Source organism: Xyrauchen texanus, chromosome 3 (genome assembly GCF_025860055.1).
Source record: "Xyrauchen texanus isolate HMW12.3.18 chromosome 3, RBS_HiC_50CHRs, whole genome shotgun sequence".
Taxonomy (NCBI): Eukaryota; Metazoa; Chordata; class Actinopteri; order Cypriniformes; family Catostomidae; genus Xyrauchen; species Xyrauchen texanus.
In genome coordinates, this window is record NC_068278.1 from 47,159,837 (window position 1) to 47,181,311 (window position 21,475).

Genomic DNA, 21,475 nt, shown 5'->3' on the forward strand with positions numbered 1-21,475 from the left:
TGATAGCAATTTTTCTGTAGCTCACCAGCATAGTCTGATAAAAGCATTTGCCAAATGCAAATATAAGCAGTATCTCGCAAAACATAAATGCAATTAATCACTCCCACTGACTGATTAATTGATCGGCATGTCACGTAATTAATTTGATAAAAGTTTAATTGATTGACAGCCCTAATTAGTATACTATATATACACAGTACTGTTCAAAATTCTTGGATGTTTCACAAAAACATTTGTCTTAGGATGTTTATTTATATCTTTAGCTTTAACTTATGTGGTTAGTGTTATAGTTTTTGATGTTTGCTGACTTTATGCTATTTTTGTTGCCACTGTAAGTTAATAGTTGTGTGATGTTAGGAGCGAGGTTTGTTGATTGTCACAATTATTAAAGTTTGTGTGTTATAAGTTCGAGGTCTATTGCGTGTCAAACTATTGTACATACTGCCTTGCAATACATACCTCTCTCTTCAGAGGCAAAGATTGCAGGTAACTTCATATAAAAGTATGTTTTATATGCAAAAGTTCTCACATTGGCAGTTGTTATTTGGCTGAACTAGAAAAATAATTTTTAGCGAACAAACAAATTCACATTGACTAAACAAATCAATGTTACTGAGGACAATTATTAAACAGTCATTTAGAGAACCCCAAAATCTTACTGCATCATATTGCATTGAATTTTTAAGTTTGCTCAATTATTCTTTTTTTTTTACAGCGTGGGCACGTCCTTGCGGATATCTGTTTACAGTCTCCAGAGGGAGAGATGATCCATTCTCCACTACACTGAAGTATTGGACTAGACTAAGGATCAACAAAATGCTCAAATAGACTCCACTGTAACATCAGTGATTTTACTCATCTGTTAGGATCTTATCATTACAGAGTAAAAATGAAGGTATTTAGCAGAAATGTTTAACCAAAGTGATTGGATGGCATTAATTACAGGGACAATCCTGTTAGAGGTTAAGTGTCTTGCTCAAGGACACAATGGTAATAATTCATGGATCTCCCTTGCAGGGTTCAAACCTACCAACTTTTCGGTAATTAAATCAGACCTTATCTAATAATGCCATATCACCCCAGGTAAATGTTCATTTAACATCTGTTCAACTTCTACCATCACTGCTGAAGGGACAAGTACAGATGTCGGATCTATGGCAAAATCAAATCTGTGGCCACCTACCGGTTGTCAGGGGTGAGGTCACAACAGGCAATAGCCAATGGGAAAAAAGCAGGAGGACAGTCCTCAGGAAGGAATTTATCTATGAACTTTGGCACGTTGAGCCCAAAGTCCAGCGTTCTTGGAAGACACTCAGGATCTGCATTTACCTGTCCTATAATCTATAGCACAGGAAGAAAAGGAAGGGAGAAAGAAAAATTATGAATCTTTTAAGATTCCTCTTACACAACAGATAGAACTGAAAATGAAATGTGGCACTTGTGACTCCAACCAGTTGAACAATTTATTTCAGTATTCTGACATTCAAATGCAATCGCTTAAATAATGACATTATGCGAAAGAGCACATGCAGTCATTGTAAATCTGTCACAACAAAAGTCTCTTACCTCACAAAGCACAATGCCAAAGGAGAATATGTCTACCTTCTCATCGTAGCGTTTGCCTGTTTACACACAGACAAAAGACAACCATCAGGAAAAACAAGTCCGCAAGACACAACTGTTCTCAAAAACTCTTGCCATTGAACTGGAACACAATATTATCAGAAAGTAATAAAGGCGTTAACGCCTTTGGCACCCATTATGGATAAGACACGTCAACAAGTTGCAGCCAAACTGCTACTATATTTGGTTACTTATCAAATAGTTGATGCATTTACTTTAAAGTAACTTACAGTGCAGTAATTACAGGCACAAGTTTCCCTGTAGCGATCCTGAGGTTAGTTACTTTTTGTTGATTTTCTTGGCTTTTTTGCACATAAAATAGATTTTTAACTCTGGGTTAACTTTTCCCAGTTTTCACACCATGATTTAGCTTGAGTTACTAGTTAATCCTGGGTAGTTATGTTGCAAAAACAACACTGTAACCTTTGTAAAACCAGGGTCACTGTCATGTTTTGCATAATTGTCTATAACATTAATTGGACAAGTACAGCACAGAACGAGCACTATATACCTTTGACCAATTTTAACCCCACACTTGGACAGGCCTTTATAACCCAGGGTTAGAGTAGCCTAAGAATGGATCAAAAAAAAAAAAAAAAAAAAAAAAAGTTTTTTGACTTTTGTATGAGGTAACTTATCTGGGTCTGATCCTACAAGCTTTGTGTTACCAGGCCAGACTTTTGGGGCACAAACACTGGCAACTTTCACAAATTCAATACATGGTCACGGCAACAAAGACTGAACTAAGTCTACTGAAAAGCACTAACATAAATGTAATTCTCTCTTCTCACCATTTAGCATCTCTGGGGCCATCCAGTAAGGGTTCCCTACCACCGTGTAACGTTTCTTGCGGTCAGTGCGTCTGAAAAGTCTTTTCTTATTGGTTGTCTTATCAGGAGGCGGCTGCTTGACCTTTTCCTCCATGATAAGACGAGAGAGACCAAAATCTGCCACCACAACGGTGTTGTCCTGCAGGGGTCAGACAAGTAGAGCAAAGATGTTTAGACAAAACAGATTTAACCCTCTGGGGTCTGAGGGTGTTTTGGGCCCTGGAGAAGTTTTGACATGCCTTGACATTTGTGCTTTTTTAAGTTGCTTAAAAACATATGAATGGCTAAAGTCTGATAACACTGTATTCAGCACAAACTGGGCTACAATAATATGAGAGCAACATGTGTGTACATGTTTGTATTATTGAGAAGAAAAAAAACGTTTATGCATGGTTTTTGAAAAAAATAAAATAAATGTAGTAATTGAAATAAGGCCATATAACACATACTAAACATCCGTCCACAAGATTTTTGAGAACTGTATCTTGTAGTCGAGTTTTTGCTACAAAATAATGTGAAAACCATCCTGATCCTTCATTCATACAAAACAATATACTTTTAGTTTTAGAAAGGTCATATTCGAGAATTATTATGAATATTGATGTGATTCACACCTGAGGAGACAAAGACCCCTCCCCTGCATTTATTTGATCCAAAACACAGTAAAAACAGCGATATTATGAACTCTTTTTACAATATAAAAGAACAGTTTTCTAAAAAGCTGAATTTTCAGCATCATTACTGCAGTCTTCAGTGTCACATGACCCTTCAGAAATCATAATACGCTGATTTTCTAATATGAATATTACACCTGAACAGATTTTTGCCAGCACAAGCTTTGTTGATGATAATGAGGCAGCATAAACACTAGTTAAAATATAATCTAAACATTCACATTATTTTTATAACATACAGCATACAATTTAAATACCTGCTTTAGCCAAAACAGCATTTAAAATGTAACTAAAACTTGCTTATTAGGACATATTTAAAATTTCAATACTCTGAATCCTGGCTGGCAAGTCTGGAAAAAGTCCCACTAGTAAAATATGTACATGTTTATAGAATAGCATGTCAACTAATGTAAGTAAAACTAAATGATTTTCTCATCCGAAATTGTATCCTCATCTGGATCATGTCACTCTACAAAATACAAATGTTAATCTGAGTCCCGCTCTTCTTCTGAGGAAAATGTTAACTCTTTGTCACTATCCAGGAGCTTCCTTGCCTGTGTATCATGCTATCTTCCAAACGTGTAGAAAAGTGAATGAACTCGACGTTTTTAAGGCACAGTTGGGGGCGTTTACCATTTGATTTGATCGCCTCAGCACATTACTGTATGAATAGCGGCCTCTGCTGGTGAATGTGATCACATTAGGGATAATTAACTGAGTCAGGAGAAACTGTACATCGCTTTGTTTCATACAGATTATATTACAGGAGAATATATTTTTTTTTTATTTGAATTGTTTTATTTAAAAGTAGACATTTTATGTGTTCTTACGACATATGTTTCATGTTTGTGTGATAAGTATTCGCAGAGTTTCATTTTTGTGACGTTTCAGATATATACACTCGCTGAAACAAAGACGTCTGAAAGCGCACCCTTTTTATTGTCTTTATTTTACAAAACCCTAGAGTATTAATGTGCTACTATTAGGATACAAGTTCATTGGAACAAAAAAGCAAACAAAAAAACAAAAGTAAACCAAAACTAAATCAAAATAAATCAAAAAGCAAAACAATAACCAAACAAAAAAGCAAACCAAAACGCTAAATCAAACAAAGCCAACCAACCCCCCATATCAGAGTGACCAACCACCAGTTAGACAATCCTCAAGTGTGAACAGACCCCTCTCCCTCCTGCTCAAGTGTTTTTGCGCAAGTTGTTTTTGGGTTCTTGTCTACTTTAGCCTTTTTGTTTGTGCTGACACAAGCCAGAAAGCTATTGCTGATTATGAAAACCTGTTTCTTGATCCTTCGCTCTAAAAGCAAGGGCAAATAAATCTAGACTTTGATCTAAGCTGATATATGGCATGGGTGAAGTTAAGGGAAATGTCCTCGTACCAATTTGACCAGACAGTTGTGTGAGTTGAGATCTCTGTGTATGATGCTCATTGAATGCAGATATGCCTAAAAAGAGGAGAAAATATTAGATCAATTTGAGAAAACAGAAATAACTCATCGTGGTCACAGCAGGTTAGGACAAAAACTCAGATTAACATAGAAAAGTTTAGCACTTTTATTGCGCTTTATCATGCCATGACAGGTTAGAGATCTTCCCAAGTCCCAGAACATGTGACAATTGACACAGCGACATCACAGATTAATCTTCTAACAAGACTAATGCATATGTGAACAATGTGTCAATAGTGGCTTGAGTATGTTTAATTACATTAAAACTTTACATGACCATTAATGCTTTATATCACAATTTCTGATCCAAATGTGCTTGATATATTACACATATACCGTAATTTCCGGACTATAAGCCGCAACTTTTTTCCCACACTTTGAACCTCGCGGCTTATACAATGACGCGGCTAATATATGGATTTTTCCCGCTTTCAAATTTTATAAAAAAAAAAAAAAAACCATTCTGTGACGTGCTCAGTTTTTTGGCGGCGTGAAGCTTTCATTAGACCAATGAAATTGCCGAACGGGTTAAGGTCAAAACAACTTTTTTGGTTTACTGTTTAGATTAAATCGAGCGCGCTCAAACTTCCCATCATTCTGATTACGGTAGTAATTTTGTCACCCTCACCATGGCAAAGACATGGAGAAATGCATATGATGCAGCTTTCAAGCTGAAGGCGATTGATCTGGCTGCTGTACTGGGGGCAATACTATGTGTGCAGACACACGAGATCACTCACCATTCCAGTTGCAACGCTCTTTGCAAAACTAACTCTCTGTTCCCATGGGAATGGATCCTGTGGAGAGAGTGACAGAGGAAGACAGACAGAGAGAGAGAGAGAGAAAGAGAGAGAAGATTAATTGTTGGCTTAGTTTCGGACCACACTATTATACAAAGCAATGTGACAGCACGCTATTCTGTCCGTGAGTTAGAGAGGAAATAGTTACATAATGGCAGCCACTTATTACAAACACAAATAACATAGATATCGTTATATTGTACTAGAGAGATACAAGAGAGAGAGAGAGAGAGAGAGAGAGAGAGAGGCATATCCCTGTATCTCATCTGTTATTCGTATGTTTGGTGTTGAAACCGATATTTTGAAGCAAAATCAGTGGGTGATGTGGAAAACATTCCCTCTAGAATCCCTCACCTGGAAACAATTCATACCTCATTTATCTCTCATGCCATGCAACAACACAGCTGCATTTTCACTCTCTCATTTCACCAACTGTTTAAAGTGTGTGTTTTCCAGACCCTATTCCCTGTCCCTCTTCTTTAATCTTTGAAAAGTTCATCTTAGGTGAGTCGAGACAGTCACAAAGATTAACACACTAACAGATGATCTACTGCGGAAGGAAAGGGAATTATAAACTAGGACGCACCGTGTCTCTGATAAAATCCTTCAGAGTGCCTCCCTCAATGAACTCCGTTATCAGATTGAGTCGCTTATCTTTGTACAGAACACCGATGAACTTCAAAACATGTGGGTGATCAAGACTTCTCATCACTTTAACCTGAATGAGAGAGAAACAAAAATACTAATTGATAAGATTCTTGAAGTGATTTATACTAAATAAAGACTGAATAAATCTAGGCCCAAGTCTCTTTTCCTCTCAAGAAAATGACAAACCCAAAAGCATGGTGCCAAATAGCTCTGCTTTATCTTCTGTTTAAATCACACCCTGATATTGACCCAGACCAGACGACATAGTAAGACGAAGGAAAAGATTAAGTGGTATTCCGATGGAAGAATGAAAAACAACCATAAAAAATTTGAGGGAATATCATCTTACCTCCTTTAGGAACGTTTTCTGTGTCTCTTCATCACAGCGGATCAGCTCCTTCATGACCATCACCTCACCTGTGGCTTTATGAGTCACCTACAGAGAGAAGACTCAGTATTAGGGCTGTTAGAACCAATACCATTTTTGAAAAACAATATCAGAACTGAATGATTCATGATGTTCTGCTCCATGAATGTGTCTTAAACATCTGCATTCTTCTTCTGATGCAAACAGAACACTGTACTAAAATGGTTCAGTTCTTTGCAATTCACATCCATACACAGTATGAGGAAGTGAAGATCAGCCCTGTGAACTAAAGTTATTCAAAACCAGTGATCTATGTCCTATTCACTGCAATACACAGGAAAATGAGTGGTAGCACAAATGGGAAAATGTCATAAATTAGCTCACCTTGATGGCCTGTCCAAAGAACCCCTTTCCAAGGATTTCTCCGTGAATGAGGTCACAGGGACGGAAGATACGATGAGAGCAGCTGGAGGTGGAGCGGAGGGATTCAGAGCGCCCGATATCCCGGGTCAAGATCGGGGGGTCTTTAGGAGATGCAGAGACTGGAGACTTGCAGGTGCTGTTGCTACGTCTACAACACACAGACAACAGTATTAATTATGTTTAAACTCAAATATATACATATAGATACACACACACACACACACACACACACACACACACACACACACACACAGTTGGCCAAAAGTTTGGAATAATGTACAGATTTCATGGTTTCGGAAGGAAATTGGTACTTAAATTCACCAAAGTGTTATTCAACTGATCACATATAGTCATGACATTACTGACGTAAAAAAAACAGCACCATCACTATTTGAAAAAAGTCATTTTTGATCAAATCTAGACAGGCCCCATTTCCAGCAGCCATCACTCCAACACCTTATCCTTGAGTAATCATGATAAATTGCTAATTTGGTACTAGAAAATCACTTGCCATTATATCAAAACACAGTTGAAAGCTATTTGGTTCATTAATTGAAGCTTAACATTGTCTTTGTGTTTGTTTTTGAGTTGTCACAGTATGAAATAGACCTGCATGTCATAAGGTCAAAATTAGGACAAAAATGGCAAAAAAAGGAACAGCTTTCTCTAGAAACTCATCATTCAATCATTGTTTTGAGGAACGAAGGCTATATAATGCTTGAAACAGCCAAAAAACTGAAGATTTCGTACAAAGGTGTACACTACAGTCTTCAAAGACAAAGGACAACTGGCTTTAACAAGGACAGAAAGAGATGTGGAAGGCCAGATGTGCAACTAAACAAGAGGATAAGTACATCAGTCTCTCTAGTTTGAGAACGACACCTCACATGTCCTCAGCTGACAGCTTTATTGAATTCTACCTGCTAAACACCAGTTTCTTGTACAACAGTAAAGAGAAGACTTGGGGAAGCAGGCCTAATGGGATTTACAAATTTATTTGTATTGTCATATCAGAATCCCTGGCTATTTTCATGGCAAGATCAAGGTAGTTTTAAAAGTTCAGTTTCAGGCCTTATGGGAAGAATTGCAAAGAAAAAGCCACTATTGAAACAGAAAAACAAAAAATAAAGGTTAGATCACACAGGTGTGTGAATTTGCAAAAACGATGTCAGACACTGTAATATGCTCTGGCCCCCTCCCAACTCGTCATGGTGATGAGGTTTATAGTATATTAGTGTCACTGAATGGTGTCTCAAGAATAAAATAGGATTTATAGACAATTGGAAGAGTTTTTGTGGTAGATCTGACCTGCTAAAGAGAGACTGACTCCATCCCTCCAGGGAAGGTGCTGCTGCAGACTGATTCGATGTACAGTGGGGGGCTCTGTGGGGCAATGCCATCTCTTGCAGAGCCCCCAGCTCTTCTATTCTAATCTTTTCTATTTGCAAAAGTAATATTTGGGAGTCTAAAATGTATTTTTCCTATTGACACACCAAAGCTGGAGATATAAATAACCATCTTAAGACAAATGTTTTTGTGAAACATCTTAAGTGCCTAAAACATCTGCACAGTATTGTATATATTCCACTAGATATAGAAATACAGAGATTTTACAAACTGATATAAATACAGAAATATAACTTTGTAACATTTTTATTTCCAAAAATGCCGATAAATAAATGCATCTCTTTGCATTACAGGAATGCAGGTGTTCTAACCAGGCACGACACGATAAAGCAATAAATGATAAAAGCCAACTTTATTTAATTTTGTCATACAATGACACGACCAGCAAACTACAAGTTGCAGGACATTTTGTTGGTCGCTTGGTTTTTGTTTCTTACGTTGCAGTGAGTTGCTTCATAAACAGTGAAATCTCATTGATCTGAAATCCTGCTCCACATAACTGCATATTAACCCTCTGAGGTCTGAGGGTGTTTTGGGCCCTGGAGAAGTTTTGACATGCCTTGACATTTGTGCTTTTTTTAGTTGCTTAAAAACACATTAATGCCTAAAGTCTGATAACACTGTATTCAGCACAAACTGGGCTACAATAATATGTGTGCAACATGTTTGTATTTTTGAGAAAAATAACATTTATGCATGGTTTTTGAAAAAAAAAAAGTCATTGAAATAAGGCCATATAACACATACTAAACATTTGTCCACAAGCCTTTTGAGAACTGGATCTTGTAGCCTAGATTTCTTGCTATAAAATGATGTGAAAAACATCCTGATAACTCATTCATACAAAACAATATAGTAATTGAACTTTTGTAAGACACTTTTAGTGTTAGAAAGTTCATATGCGAGGAGGCGTGAACTATCATGAATATTGATTGTAATTCACACCCGAGGATAAAAAGACCACTCCTGAGGATAAAAAGACCACTCCCCTGGGCCTATCAATGAGGAATGTGACAGAAAGAGAATGAATGTGAGGAGACTTAATGATCAAAATCAAGTTAATAGAAGTAAACTGACTATACATTTTCTTTACATAAAGATTTTACTTAATTTTAGACCTACACTACCGTTTAAAATTAATCTCTTCTGCTCACCAAGGCTGCATTTATTTGATCCAAAATACAATAAAAACAGTGATATTTTGAACTATTTTTACAATTTTAAGAACAGTTTTCTATTTGAATATATTGTAAAATGCAATTTGTGATCAAAGCTGAATTTCCAGCATCATTACTGCAGTCTTTAGTGTCACATGACCCCTCATTATAAGATGGTGATTTTCTAATATGGGCATATTTAAAGTGCATTTTTCTCATTTAACCTGAACAAATATTTGCAAGCACAAGCTTTGTTGATAATGAGGCAGCATAAACACTAGTTAAAATATAATCTAAACGTTCATATTATTTTTACATCATATTACATATCATATTTATATCATACAGCATACAATTTAAATGCCTGCCTTAGCCGAAACAGCATTTAAATGTAACTAAAACTTGCCTATTAGGACATATTGAAAATTTCAATAATCTGAATCCTGGCTGGCAAGTCTGGAAACAGTCCCACTAGTAAAATATGTACATGTTTATATAAAATAGCATGTCAACTAATGTAAGTAAAACTAAATGACTTTCTCATCCAAACTTGTATCCTTGTCTGGATCACGTCACTCTACAAAATACAAACGTTCATCGGAGTCCCGCTTTTCTTCTGAGGAAAATGTTAACACTTTGTCACTATCCAGGAGTTTTCTCACTTGTGTATCATAGCTGTATTTAGTGTGCTATCGTGCTGACTATGTTTTTAAGGCACAGATGGGGGCATTTACTATTTTATTTGATCGTCTCAGCACATTAGCGTATGAATAGCGTGCTCTGCTAGTGGGTGTGATCACATTAGAGATAATTAGCTGAGCCAGGTGAAACTGTACATCGCTTTGTTTCATACAGATTACATTGCAGGAGAATATTTGTTTTAAATTTGAATTGTTTTATTTAAAAGTAGACACTTTAAGCTTTCTTTAGACATATGTTTCATGTTTTTCTGATAAGTATTCATGGAGTTTCCGTTAATTTTTGTGACGTGTTTCAGATATATGCTCGCGAAACCAGAGACTGCTTACAGCTCACCCTTTTTGTTTTCTTTATTTTACAAAAGCACAAGGTTTTGTTGTTATTATGAGTGTACACAAATAACAGTAGACCCTTTATAGTCTCTAATGATGTCTTACACTTATCTGAGTGCTCCAAAATGATGGAGAATTTTGTTGTTTCCGCTGTAATGACGGAAAAACCCAGCAGGACACGCTGGCGTGTCCGTCGACCTCAGAGGGTTAAACATCAAATATGTTCTGATTGACAGTGATTGTTCAGTGTTAAGAAGCATTTTCGAATTTCGCCAGTCACCTTTTGCGTCACGTCTGGTAAGGATGCAGTATTAAATGTACTGCACTGAGAAACGTCAATTCTGCATTCTAAATATTTTTAAGTCCACTGCTAGGAATTGATTGGATGACAAAAGCTACCTGAGGGACCTCCTCTTTAATGTCCCATTGCCCACAGAGTCACTCCGCTCAATCTCAGCATCTGCTGGGGAGGACAGACGCATACGGGATACTGCAGGCACACCCAGCTGGTTACGGGATGAGCTCAGGCGGAGTCGTTCCAGACGCTGTCTGACTGGATCATATTCGATCAACAGCTGCAACGTGTGACTGGTCTGGTGGATGAGATCCTCCACCTGCAATGTCCAGTCAGAATTTATGAGTTCACAACCACCATTCTTGATAAGCAACAAGAAAATCAGTTAAACGTCTAAAAAGTTATAAAAAATTTTTTGTTATAATTTTAACTGGATCATTTTACACAAGTGCTGTTCACATAGATTACATTGATTTTTTCCCCCCGTTCAATGCGGGCACCTTTACACAAAAAAAATGCCTAAATGGGGAAAAAGATATGGCCACAATACCAACATTGAATTCCAGATTATGTAATACATTGAAACTATGGAATAATTTTGAAATCACATTCAATACTTTTCAGGCTGGGTATGTGGATACCCAGTAATGAATATCTTACTACCTTCCAAAAGTTGGATTCCACTATATTTAAAGGAAGGGTTAGGGTTGGGTTAGGGCTTCTTTTGGCTGTCCAAAGAAGCCCTTTCCAAGGATTGCCCCATGAATGATTTGCAAAGTCATTTACTCACTTTCATGTTGTTCCAAACCCATATGACTATTTCTTCCATTGCGTTCTTTTGTTCGATGGAAGTCATTGGGGTTTGGAACAACATGAGGGTGAGTATATGATGACAGAATTTTCATTTTTGAATGCAGAGCTTTTATATTGTTCGATCTATACACACCTCTCCCAACACAGTAATGGATTTAAAAGACACGAAAACGTGGCACGTTATTTGTAATTAACTTTTTTTATTGATTACAACAAATAAAGAAAAGAAAAACATATATACATAGAATCAATATTTAAACCCCACAACCACCCATCCCCAACATCCCTGTGGTCACACAAAAAAGTAAACGAACACAAAAAAATTATAATATGAAAATCACAATCAATCAATCAATCTATATATATATATATATATAAAAAATCATACACATTTAAAATTATACTACTCTCTCCAATGCCCCCCGAGAGCCCTCCAAAAACTCCAAATAGTTGCCCCATTTCCTAACAAACAAATTCAAGTTACCCCGTTTCCAAACGACACCTCAAAAGCCGCCACCCTTATCATCTATGTACACCACTCCCGAAATGGGGGCGCTCCAGTTGACCTCCAAGCCCACAATATAATCTAGCTGGTGATCATTACACTTGTCAGAACCCAACTCTCTATGTGTTTATTCCCCACATCGATGACCACCCAATAGCCCAAAACAGAGTCTGGTGCAAAACGAACCCAAAGTGCCCAACGTGTCACACACCAAACTATGAAACTTCAACCAGAACTCTGAATTAGCAGGGAGTAATACACTGATGCCTACTCCCAAAAACAGTACAGAGTATGTGGCGCAGCTGAATAATAACTATAAAACTGAGATATGGGAATCTCAAAATGTTGAACAATTTTCAAAAGATCTTAACACTCCACTCTCATATAGGTCACAGAGCGTATTAACCTCCCTCACAATACACTCTGACCAGCAGAAAGGGGACGTGTGGCATGTTATTAAAAAAGCACCGGTTACCATTTTGCTTCAGAGACATCCATAAATCTAATGCAAGCACATTTAGCTTTGATAAATGGATTTGACTACAAATGGATGAAAAAAAAAGCACTTAATATATGTGATGTGCATTTTAACCAGAGTAACAAGTTAAATAGCAACATCAAAAAACACATCAAAGCAATATAACAAACAGCCTGTTACTAGGGAGTAGTGCAAATGTCAGTACATGACCATGTTCAAGTAATTACTGTGGTATGAAAGGAGTGTCACTGTATGTACTGGGGCAAGCTATGGTATGAATGTTTATATTCCAAAAGCCAACTGTGCAATTCCTCGTAATTGTTACAAATGCTTCAACCCGTTAATGTTGTCATGAATTTACCGCACCCCTTGACAAAGCTAATATTAAAGCAATAGTTGAATAATTCTTTCATAATTTACTCATCTTCATGTTTTTCCAAGCCTGTATGACTTTCTCTCTTCTGTGGAACAAAAAAGGAGTTATTTATGCCAGAATGGCGAAGCTGCTCTTTTCTATACAATGAAAGTAAATGGTGACCATGACTGTCAAGCAAGATTTTCAACATAAGATTTTCATTGAAAAAAGTATTTCAGTTTGTTCCTCACACAAAGCTACATGGATGATGACTTTACGGTGGGATTTAAAGACAATAAATACATTTGGAGCTTGACAGCCTCTGGTCCACTCTCTTTGTATGGAAGAGAGAAGATCAAACAATCTGCTAAACAGTCTGTCTTTTTTGGTGTTCTTCAAAAGAAAGAAATTCATATAGGTTTGAAACGACATGAGGTAAAGTAAATGATGAAAGAATTTTTGGTTGAACTTTCAATTTAACGTGCTGGTGCTAAAATTAAGCATACCTCCTCCTCCATCAGAGTTGTCACAGGCAATCCATTGATCTCCAGGATCCGGTCCCCAACGTGGATGGCATTCCGAACCTCTGGACTAATATGCATCCCTCTGACTCTGCAAGGATCAGATGTTTTGAGTGGATTACTTCATCAAATCCAGTTTGAGAATGACGAGAGGTAAATATCACAGTTTCTGTTATGGTTTTGCAAAAAGGGGAAACAATGAAGAACATGGTTTTGCGTGCATTAAAGCTGAAAACTAGCAGTTTGTGCCCTTAATTCAACACGAGCAGTCCTAAATCCACAGTTATGCAACACATTCCTTGTGGCATTAACAGTGTCTCTGGCATGGGGTGTGGATGCATTGTGGTGAATCTCTGAGGTGATAAATATCTTTCCTCAGTAAGCCTCTATTATTCCAAATGTTCCCATATTTACTCTTCCAAAAGACTCAAACTAGAGTGAGTGGGGAATGCATGAAAAGTCGGTGTTAATTCATGTGTTTATTGGGATGTCTTCACCAGTCCTACGTGCAATACCACAAAAATCTACAGAAACCTAGCAGGTTTCAGCGGAATTGGAAAGCCCAACATTGGAAGTTTTATACATCTTGTCCCTTGTATGTTTATTAATATAAGGGATGATTCACACAGAAAATAATGTGTTTTTTTCATTTACTCACCTTCTGTGGAACACAAAAAGTGATGTTAGACATATTTCTAAATTTCTCTTCTTGATCCACACAAGTCAGAGAGCTTTTGGAATTACATGAGAGTAAATAAATGACAGCATTTTCATTTTTGGGTGAAGAATACCTTTAATATTATGGCTTATTAGATAATTTCATAGAAATTATACAGTTTTGGAATGGATCAAATCTAATCTGATCTATTCCACAGTTTTGCAATGGATCAAATCTAATCTGATCTATTCCACAGAGGTCCACAGAATTCCCCCCAAAATCAGAACTGAAAATGCAGAAAAATTCCACCCATTCGGTCTGGAACTGACTTACTCTTTGACCTGTACGCTGGCTGTGGCACTGGTGCAGTCTCTAATGACGCTGACAGAAAAGCCCCGTTTACCATTGGTGGCGGCCGGCATGGACACCAAAGTCACTGTGTGAGGGAGCAGGTCTGTTGGAGAGTCAGCCAAACCACGCTTCTCCAACATCGGTGTCAAGACCTCCTGCTTGTAGCATTTACCACTGTGTGAGAGAGAAGTTGATGAAATTGAACACTTTGAACTTTAAGGACAAGACCTGTCAAGCAAGACACCTCTAGATATGCTACAAAACACTTTTCATAAAAGCATGCATCAACAATTCCTTTTCAAGAACACACAAAAAAAATAGCAAACTACAATTGCTATGTGGTGTTAATATGATCAAATACGGTTTCTCACGCACAGAGTCTGAGGCTAATATATATATATATATATATATATATATATATATATATATATATATATATATATATATATATATATATATATAAATATAAATAAGTGTTCACATCAGCATTGTTTGATTCAATTGCATAGTTTCCTCAACAGTAGAGTTTGGGGTTAAAGGAGTGTTCCAGGTTCAATACAAGTTAAGCTTGATTGACAGCATTTGTGGCATAATCTTATGTTGATTAACTCAAAACAATTTGATTCGTCTCTCGTTTATTAAAAGCAAATATTGCCGATACAGTAAGGTAATTCGTATGGGAGTGAATGGGGCCAGTCTTTAAACATTCAAATACACACTGTTCCAAAAGTATAGCCACAAGTCACAAACATTGTGTTAACAATTTTAGTGTGAAAAAATTGCTTGCTAAACTTGTGTGTAAAGCTAATTTTCAACAGTACATCTTCATTGTGATGGCAACAATAGGCTAGTAAACCCTATTATCTGGTAAATGCAGTAAGATGGCAAATTCATTATTTTATCGTACAAAAATAATGTTAACGTGTAATGTTTACGTCTTGTGTCTACACTATGTGTAATTCAATGTTTATGGCCCCATTCACTTCAATCACTAAAACACAGTTTTTATTTCATTTTTATTTTTTTTATAAAACGAGGGACAAGTAGAAATAATTTTTTGTGATAATCAACGTTATGCCACAAATGTGGTTTATTGATCTTAACTTGTATAGAACCTGAAACATTTCTTAATACAGATTAGGAAATTAAAGTACAGATTGCATTTAATCTATGCAAAGTGACTCCCAAGAACAGCTGGTATTTAAAGTGTGTTTCTCACCAGTAGAGTTTAACACGTTCCACTAAGGCATAGGTATCCCGTTCCTCGATCGCCACCCTGCAGCTCAAACACACAAAGCATTCGGGGTGGTATTTATAGTCTCCTGCCACCTAAAACACACAAAAGCCCAGTGCAGATCAGCACACCACAAAACACTTTTATCCCAAAAGTAAAATTTAATATCGCAACAGCAAATCCTCAGTGCTCCAGTTATACTCTTACAGCAGTACTCCTGTACATTCAGTGTATGATTTCTCTGTCTGTCAAGACCAGGCATTTGTGGATGTTTTTATTGTGTTTCGTCTATTTAGTGTTGGTACACTGATTTTGTTAAGTCTGCATTCTTTGTTAGTGACATAAGCGTGCGCATGCTGGCTTTCTCTTTAACACCTGCAAGTGTCTGGGCCTGTCTATTATCAGAGGTGATAATTCTGCCAGCTCCTTTCGTAACCAATGATCCAATGCCCTTTAAACACATCACATGTGTCAATATCGGTCTAAACCCTCCTTTTACATCCCTTCTTTAATGCTGGCTCTCACTCAGACTCTCCGCCTTCCTTAAATCTCAGAAAAAAAACATTCAGGTGAGAAAAAAGGCTTTTGGTTTCTTTTACTTTGACTCTCAAACATTATTTGACCCTGAGTAATGAATATATCGGAACAAGGAACAAAACCATTTTAAACCTTTGATGAATGAATTTGGCTATTAAATCACAATGGAAATACTCAATGTTTCCTTGTATTTTAAAACTTTCTTTGGGAATGATTTATGTGGGGGAAAAATGCCTCTAGTGAATTTCTCTGTGTTTTACATTTTATACATTTAATAATAAGCTATCTAGTGATGAGCAGAAAAATAGTAGTCTTCAGTAGAAAAAGAAATGCCATTGTGAAAAGGTAAACGTTTAAATTAATCTTCAACGTTTAAGTTCATTTCAGACACTGATCACCATTTGTCAGCTATTATCAAGTAATGTCACTATATACTAGGGCTGCAACTAATTATTATTTTGACAATCGACTAATCTAATTATTATTAGAATGATTATTCGGTTGGTAATTGCAACGATTAAGCATTAGCTCTTAACAGATTATTCAACTTGTGCCTAGAATAGCCACATAGAATATGAGTAAGAGTCAAAGGTCATCACCCATGTTGGTTTGGATGTAACGTCACAACCTAAATAAAAACAGTCATGCATTAAAGGGTTAAACTGGGTCTTTCTTCCTGGAAATAGGTTAAAACAACACCAACCATTAAGAACACTTCGACTGTACTGAAATGGTATGATAACAGCACACACACACACACACACACACACACACACACACACACGATTAAATATAAATGAAACTGTCAATCAAAAAGTGTTATGAAACGGCAAAAAATACATCTTTTCACTTCTTATTTTGAATGGAAAATTATTTGAACAATAACCCTCTGGCTCTTCTCATTCTGCTTGGATGGAGAAAGTATGAGATCATGCTGAGGTTTTATTTAACATCAACCACAAAAGACAGATTAGCAGAAATGCTCACTGAGCTGTGAATCAATGATCACAGGGTTTGACTAACCAAATTCTTGAGCAATGTCTTGGCGGGGTAATCCACGCCCCTTCATGCAGACTAAACCAATCAAAAATTGATTTAGAACACACAGACTGGCAGTTAGAGATATTTAAACCTTCTTGGTTTTGGTCTCATTTATTCTAGGTATTGGGCAAAAGCATGTCTGCATTTACAGTGCATTGCCTGAGGACAGTTAGTTAAACTGCTTGACACTCAGTTTAATCTATGAGTAAGGGTGAGGTTTCAAATCTTTTGTACCAACACTACTGCAGCAACGTCATACCCTCCTGTGTGTAACTGCAAAGTGTGAGTGTGTATGTGTGAAAGCCTGTTTCCCAGCACTGTTTTGCAAAAGAGCTGCCCCTCCCTTAGGACTCACATCACCAGTGCTAACTGAACATAGAATGGGAAACAAGAGACCTTTTTCAAAGTTTCAACTGGTTTTGCTTAAACCCCAGATTTTAGATTGGACATCAAGTGGTGACCCAACACCATACTAAAGTCATTTATTGCACAAAAGTAAACAAAAAAATCAATTCAATCATTAAAACTAGAGATGTGTGTTGATACTGATATCCGATAATTTAGAGCAACATCTGCTGATATAGATACCGATAGTTTGTTGGTTCTGTTTTTGTTTAATGCTACCTTGTTTCAAATCACTGATTCTGAAAGTCACCCAAGAATTAAAATTCTCATTACCTCATGCCATCCCAGATGTGCACAACTTTCTTCTGCTGAACACAAAGATTTTTTGAAGAATATCTCAGCTCTGTAGGTACATACGATGCAAGTGAATGGTGACCAGAGCACCAAAAGCTCCAAAAAGGAGATAAAGTCATCATCTTGTCATTGCAGTCTCTAGGCACGATCATGATTTCAAGCTTGATTACACTTTCTAGTGCTTGACCCATGCGCAGAATGCTAGATGGCACTAAGGCAGTGTAATCGAGCTTGAAATCATGACTGCCAAAGAGACTGCTGTCAAGATGTACAGTAAAAATAAATAAATAAATAAATAAATATATATATATTTTTTGGTCTGTTCTCACCCAAAACCAACTTGATCACTTCAGAAGATTAAACCACTGGAGTCTTATGGATTAAATGTATGATGAATTTATCTTCTTTTTGGGATCTTTTGGAGTTCTGGTCACCATTCACTTGTTTTTGGTGGTCACTGTATGGACCTACAGAGCGGAGATATTCTTCTAAAAACCTTTGTTTGTGTTCAGCAGAAGAAAGAATGTCATGGACATCTGGGATGGCATGAGGGTGAGTAAATAAGGAAATTACATTTTTGGGTGAACTATACCTTTAAATAAACAACATTGAAGGAAACAAAAATAATAATTTTATTCTCTTTGACTCTACATGTCTAAGTTTTAGAGATACTGGTCTTGGTTATAAACAAAACAAGTGGCTGACTAGTGGTTATTGCCTTTTGATTCTCAGGAAGTAATCAGTCCTGTTCATTTGCTATTGTTAGATAGCGCAGACAATAATTTAATCGGCCAATGCCGATTATTGGTTGAGACATCAGTGCATCGTTAACTGAAATGTAGTAATATTATCCATTATTGCAAAATAATATTAAAATAATAAAAGAAAATAATATTAACAGCATATAAATTATTAAATCACACAAAACACATTGTAATCGGCATTGGAAGTGAACATGTACTTAATATAGCCTGGGTCTAACCTTGCATAAGGAAGTCACATAACCTTTTCATGTTGGCATCTGCCTAGTTTGGCTTGCTTCTACAAATGACAATTAATTTGCACCAAAATACCGTTGATTTTGATTGGACGCACCATGCTTTACGTCAACAATGAAGACACCGAAATACCTTATGATTATATAACAGAATATTAGCCTATTTGAATTTAGGACTGTTTTTTTTCTCTGCTTTCCACGTCCAGAATAGACCCACTGTGACCCACCACAGTTTAAAACCACTGCTTAACATCACAACTCTCGTAATCAAGATTATCTCTGCCACCAGAATTTAGTGTAAGGACTCCACCAGATGGAGCATCTTTAGATCCAGAAATTTGGAGAGGAACAAAAAAAAAAAAGAGGATCAAAATTACTGTAGAATCTGAACTGAACAATGGAAGACTTCATGTTGGCAGCCAAAGTAAAGAGTTTTAGTCCATCAAATTTAGTATTTGTTCTAGAATCTTCCTTAGAACACACATTATCATGAAGAGTTAGTCTAACACAAACATATTTCAACAAGCACTTTAGCTGTGAGGACGTGGTTTCCTCTGACAGTTTTTTAGAGGTTTTGACACCCCACTGCTTGTGCATTCTGAGCCCACAACTGGCAACTCACCCCTGACCAGAAATACTTGGCATCCCTGAGCCAAAACAGAAAAGGCCCATTATGCGTTTTGCTCACTGGCAAATTCTCCTCTCTCTTTCTCCAAAGTTAATTTTATGTCCTCTATTAATCTAATTAAAAACTCCTTCCGGTGAGCAGCGATTTGTTTACATTAGAGACAAATTCGTCAATCTCACTTTCATGTTGATAAAGCTTCCATTAGCGTTATGATGACAAAGCTCCTCATTGAAAGCCCATGCAAAAGGCATTCCAGATGCATGATGAAACAATAAGACTGAGGCCATTCCATTCTCTTTTTTCCATAAAATGTAAGTGAATGGTGACTGAGGCTTACAAGTTTTAATTGCTGTATTAATCTATGAGAAATTGGTTCCATCCGGTTAGGATTTAAATCCATCTATTAGGATCCAGTTAGTTTCAACCAATCTTAGGTCTTGACCTCTGCATTATCCCAATAAGACCCTACATTTGACCTCATAGCTGGGGAGGAATACATAAGACTCCAAAAATAAGGTAAGGACTTCTTTCTCAAACGCTGTGTTTTGCAATTTCTCCTCCCACAAGCATCACTCAGATGTGATTCACTGCTCAAATTAGGAGTGCAAACATGGAATGGTGAGTCTAAAAGCTTTTAAAAGTAAAGATTGTCCACCACGCATTTATCAATGACCTCTTGAGTGCTATGAAAAACACTTGCCTTCATTGAGTTTCTCTTGTCTTCAATAAACATCAGCAGAGTAAATATTTACTGAATGAGACAATGGCATGTTATCTAAGAGACTCTTGCACAGGTTAGTCTTTGCCTTGTGAAATCTTTGTGGTTTCAAGATCTTTTGACCATCTACCTGATAAGAGTCAGTTCCTTTACTCTTTCTATGGAATGTTTTGAAACACTCTCAGAAAATAAACACACTGTTTGCATCAATGACCCTGGTTTACACCTGGTACTAGAGGTGTGAATCTTCACTGGCCTCACGATTCAATTCCGATTCAAAAGGATAATGATTCTCAATGAATCATGATGCATCTTGTCCTTCAATATCTGTCTTTTTTCAGTTTCTTCAAAATGTAATTGAATGAAAACATCACCAACATCTCCAAAACCACTGCCTTGTCATTATTTTCCCCCCGTTGTGTGCAAATCATGGGTGCAAGCTCATCTTTCATGTTGTTTGTTGGCTTCTTATGAATAAACTCTCCCTTTGCCATGCGCGTGGGATTGTGAAAGAATTTCAGAATCGTAGATTCATTCGGACACAAATGGTCATGTGTTTGATACAGCTGGTCTGCAAACAGTCATGTTTGTGCACTTGACTTTTGTGTATGCACTTAACTCGTGTCTTTGTTTCCACATCTGTCTTTGGCTTGCATCACTGCTCTGCTGTGATTTAAATTGAACTCAGAATTGATTCAGAATTGTTTGAGTGTGAATCGCGATGCATCGCTGATACGATATTTTCCAACAGCTCTACCGGTTACCTGTTTTGGGTGATCTGATCACAAGTGGGCAGCACAAAATACAGATATAAACAAAGTCCAAACGTTTTGTAATCTGATCACTCAGACAAAATTCTGAGGCAGACAGAAACCATTTAACCAGATTGCATTTGTAGTGTAATATCTGTTTGAATGTTTCCTGGTCTGGACAATGTGAAGGACTGCATACTCACATCATTCATCCATTGCAAGAAAATATACTGGCCAGCTTTAAAGGATTATTCCGGGTTCAATATGAATTAAGCTCATTCGACAGCATTTGTGGCACAATATTGATTACCAAAAAATTTATTTAGACTTGTCCCTCCTTTAAAAAATCTGGGTTACAGTGAGGCACTTACAATGGAGGTGAATGGGGCCAATCTGTAAACATTAAAATACTCAGTATCAAAAATATAGCCACAAGACTAGGTGTCGACAGATTAGCGGCCTGGCCAATAA

The 21,475-nt window shown here is 36.9% G+C and overlaps 1 protein-coding gene across 1 annotated transcript in view; it reads right to left on the minus strand.

Annotated features, from left to right (window-relative positions):
• LOC127623344 (LIM domain kinase 2-like) overlaps positions 1–21,475 on the minus strand; it is a 51,194-nt gene that overhangs the window by 3,969 nt on the left and 25,750 nt on the right. Inside the window, exons 4-15 of the mRNA XM_052097769.1 lie at positions 15,618–15,727; positions 14,381–14,572; positions 13,375–13,480; positions 10,822–11,036; positions 6,789–6,975; positions 6,387–6,473; positions 5,976–6,107; positions 5,330–5,386; positions 4,521–4,586; positions 2,415–2,592; positions 1,567–1,622; positions 1,184–1,341 (exon numbers count right to left, since the gene is read on the minus strand). Coding sequence (XP_051953729.1) covers positions 1,184–1,341; positions 1,567–1,622; positions 2,415–2,592; positions 4,521–4,586; positions 5,330–5,386; positions 5,976–6,107; positions 6,387–6,473; positions 6,789–6,975; positions 10,822–11,036; positions 13,375–13,480; positions 14,381–14,572; positions 15,618–15,727 — 1,544 coding nt within the window. The remainder of the gene's footprint in view (positions 1–1,183; positions 1,342–1,566; positions 1,623–2,414; positions 2,593–4,520; positions 4,587–5,329; positions 5,387–5,975; positions 6,108–6,386; positions 6,474–6,788; positions 6,976–10,821; positions 11,037–13,374; positions 13,481–14,380; positions 14,573–15,617; positions 15,728–21,475) is intronic.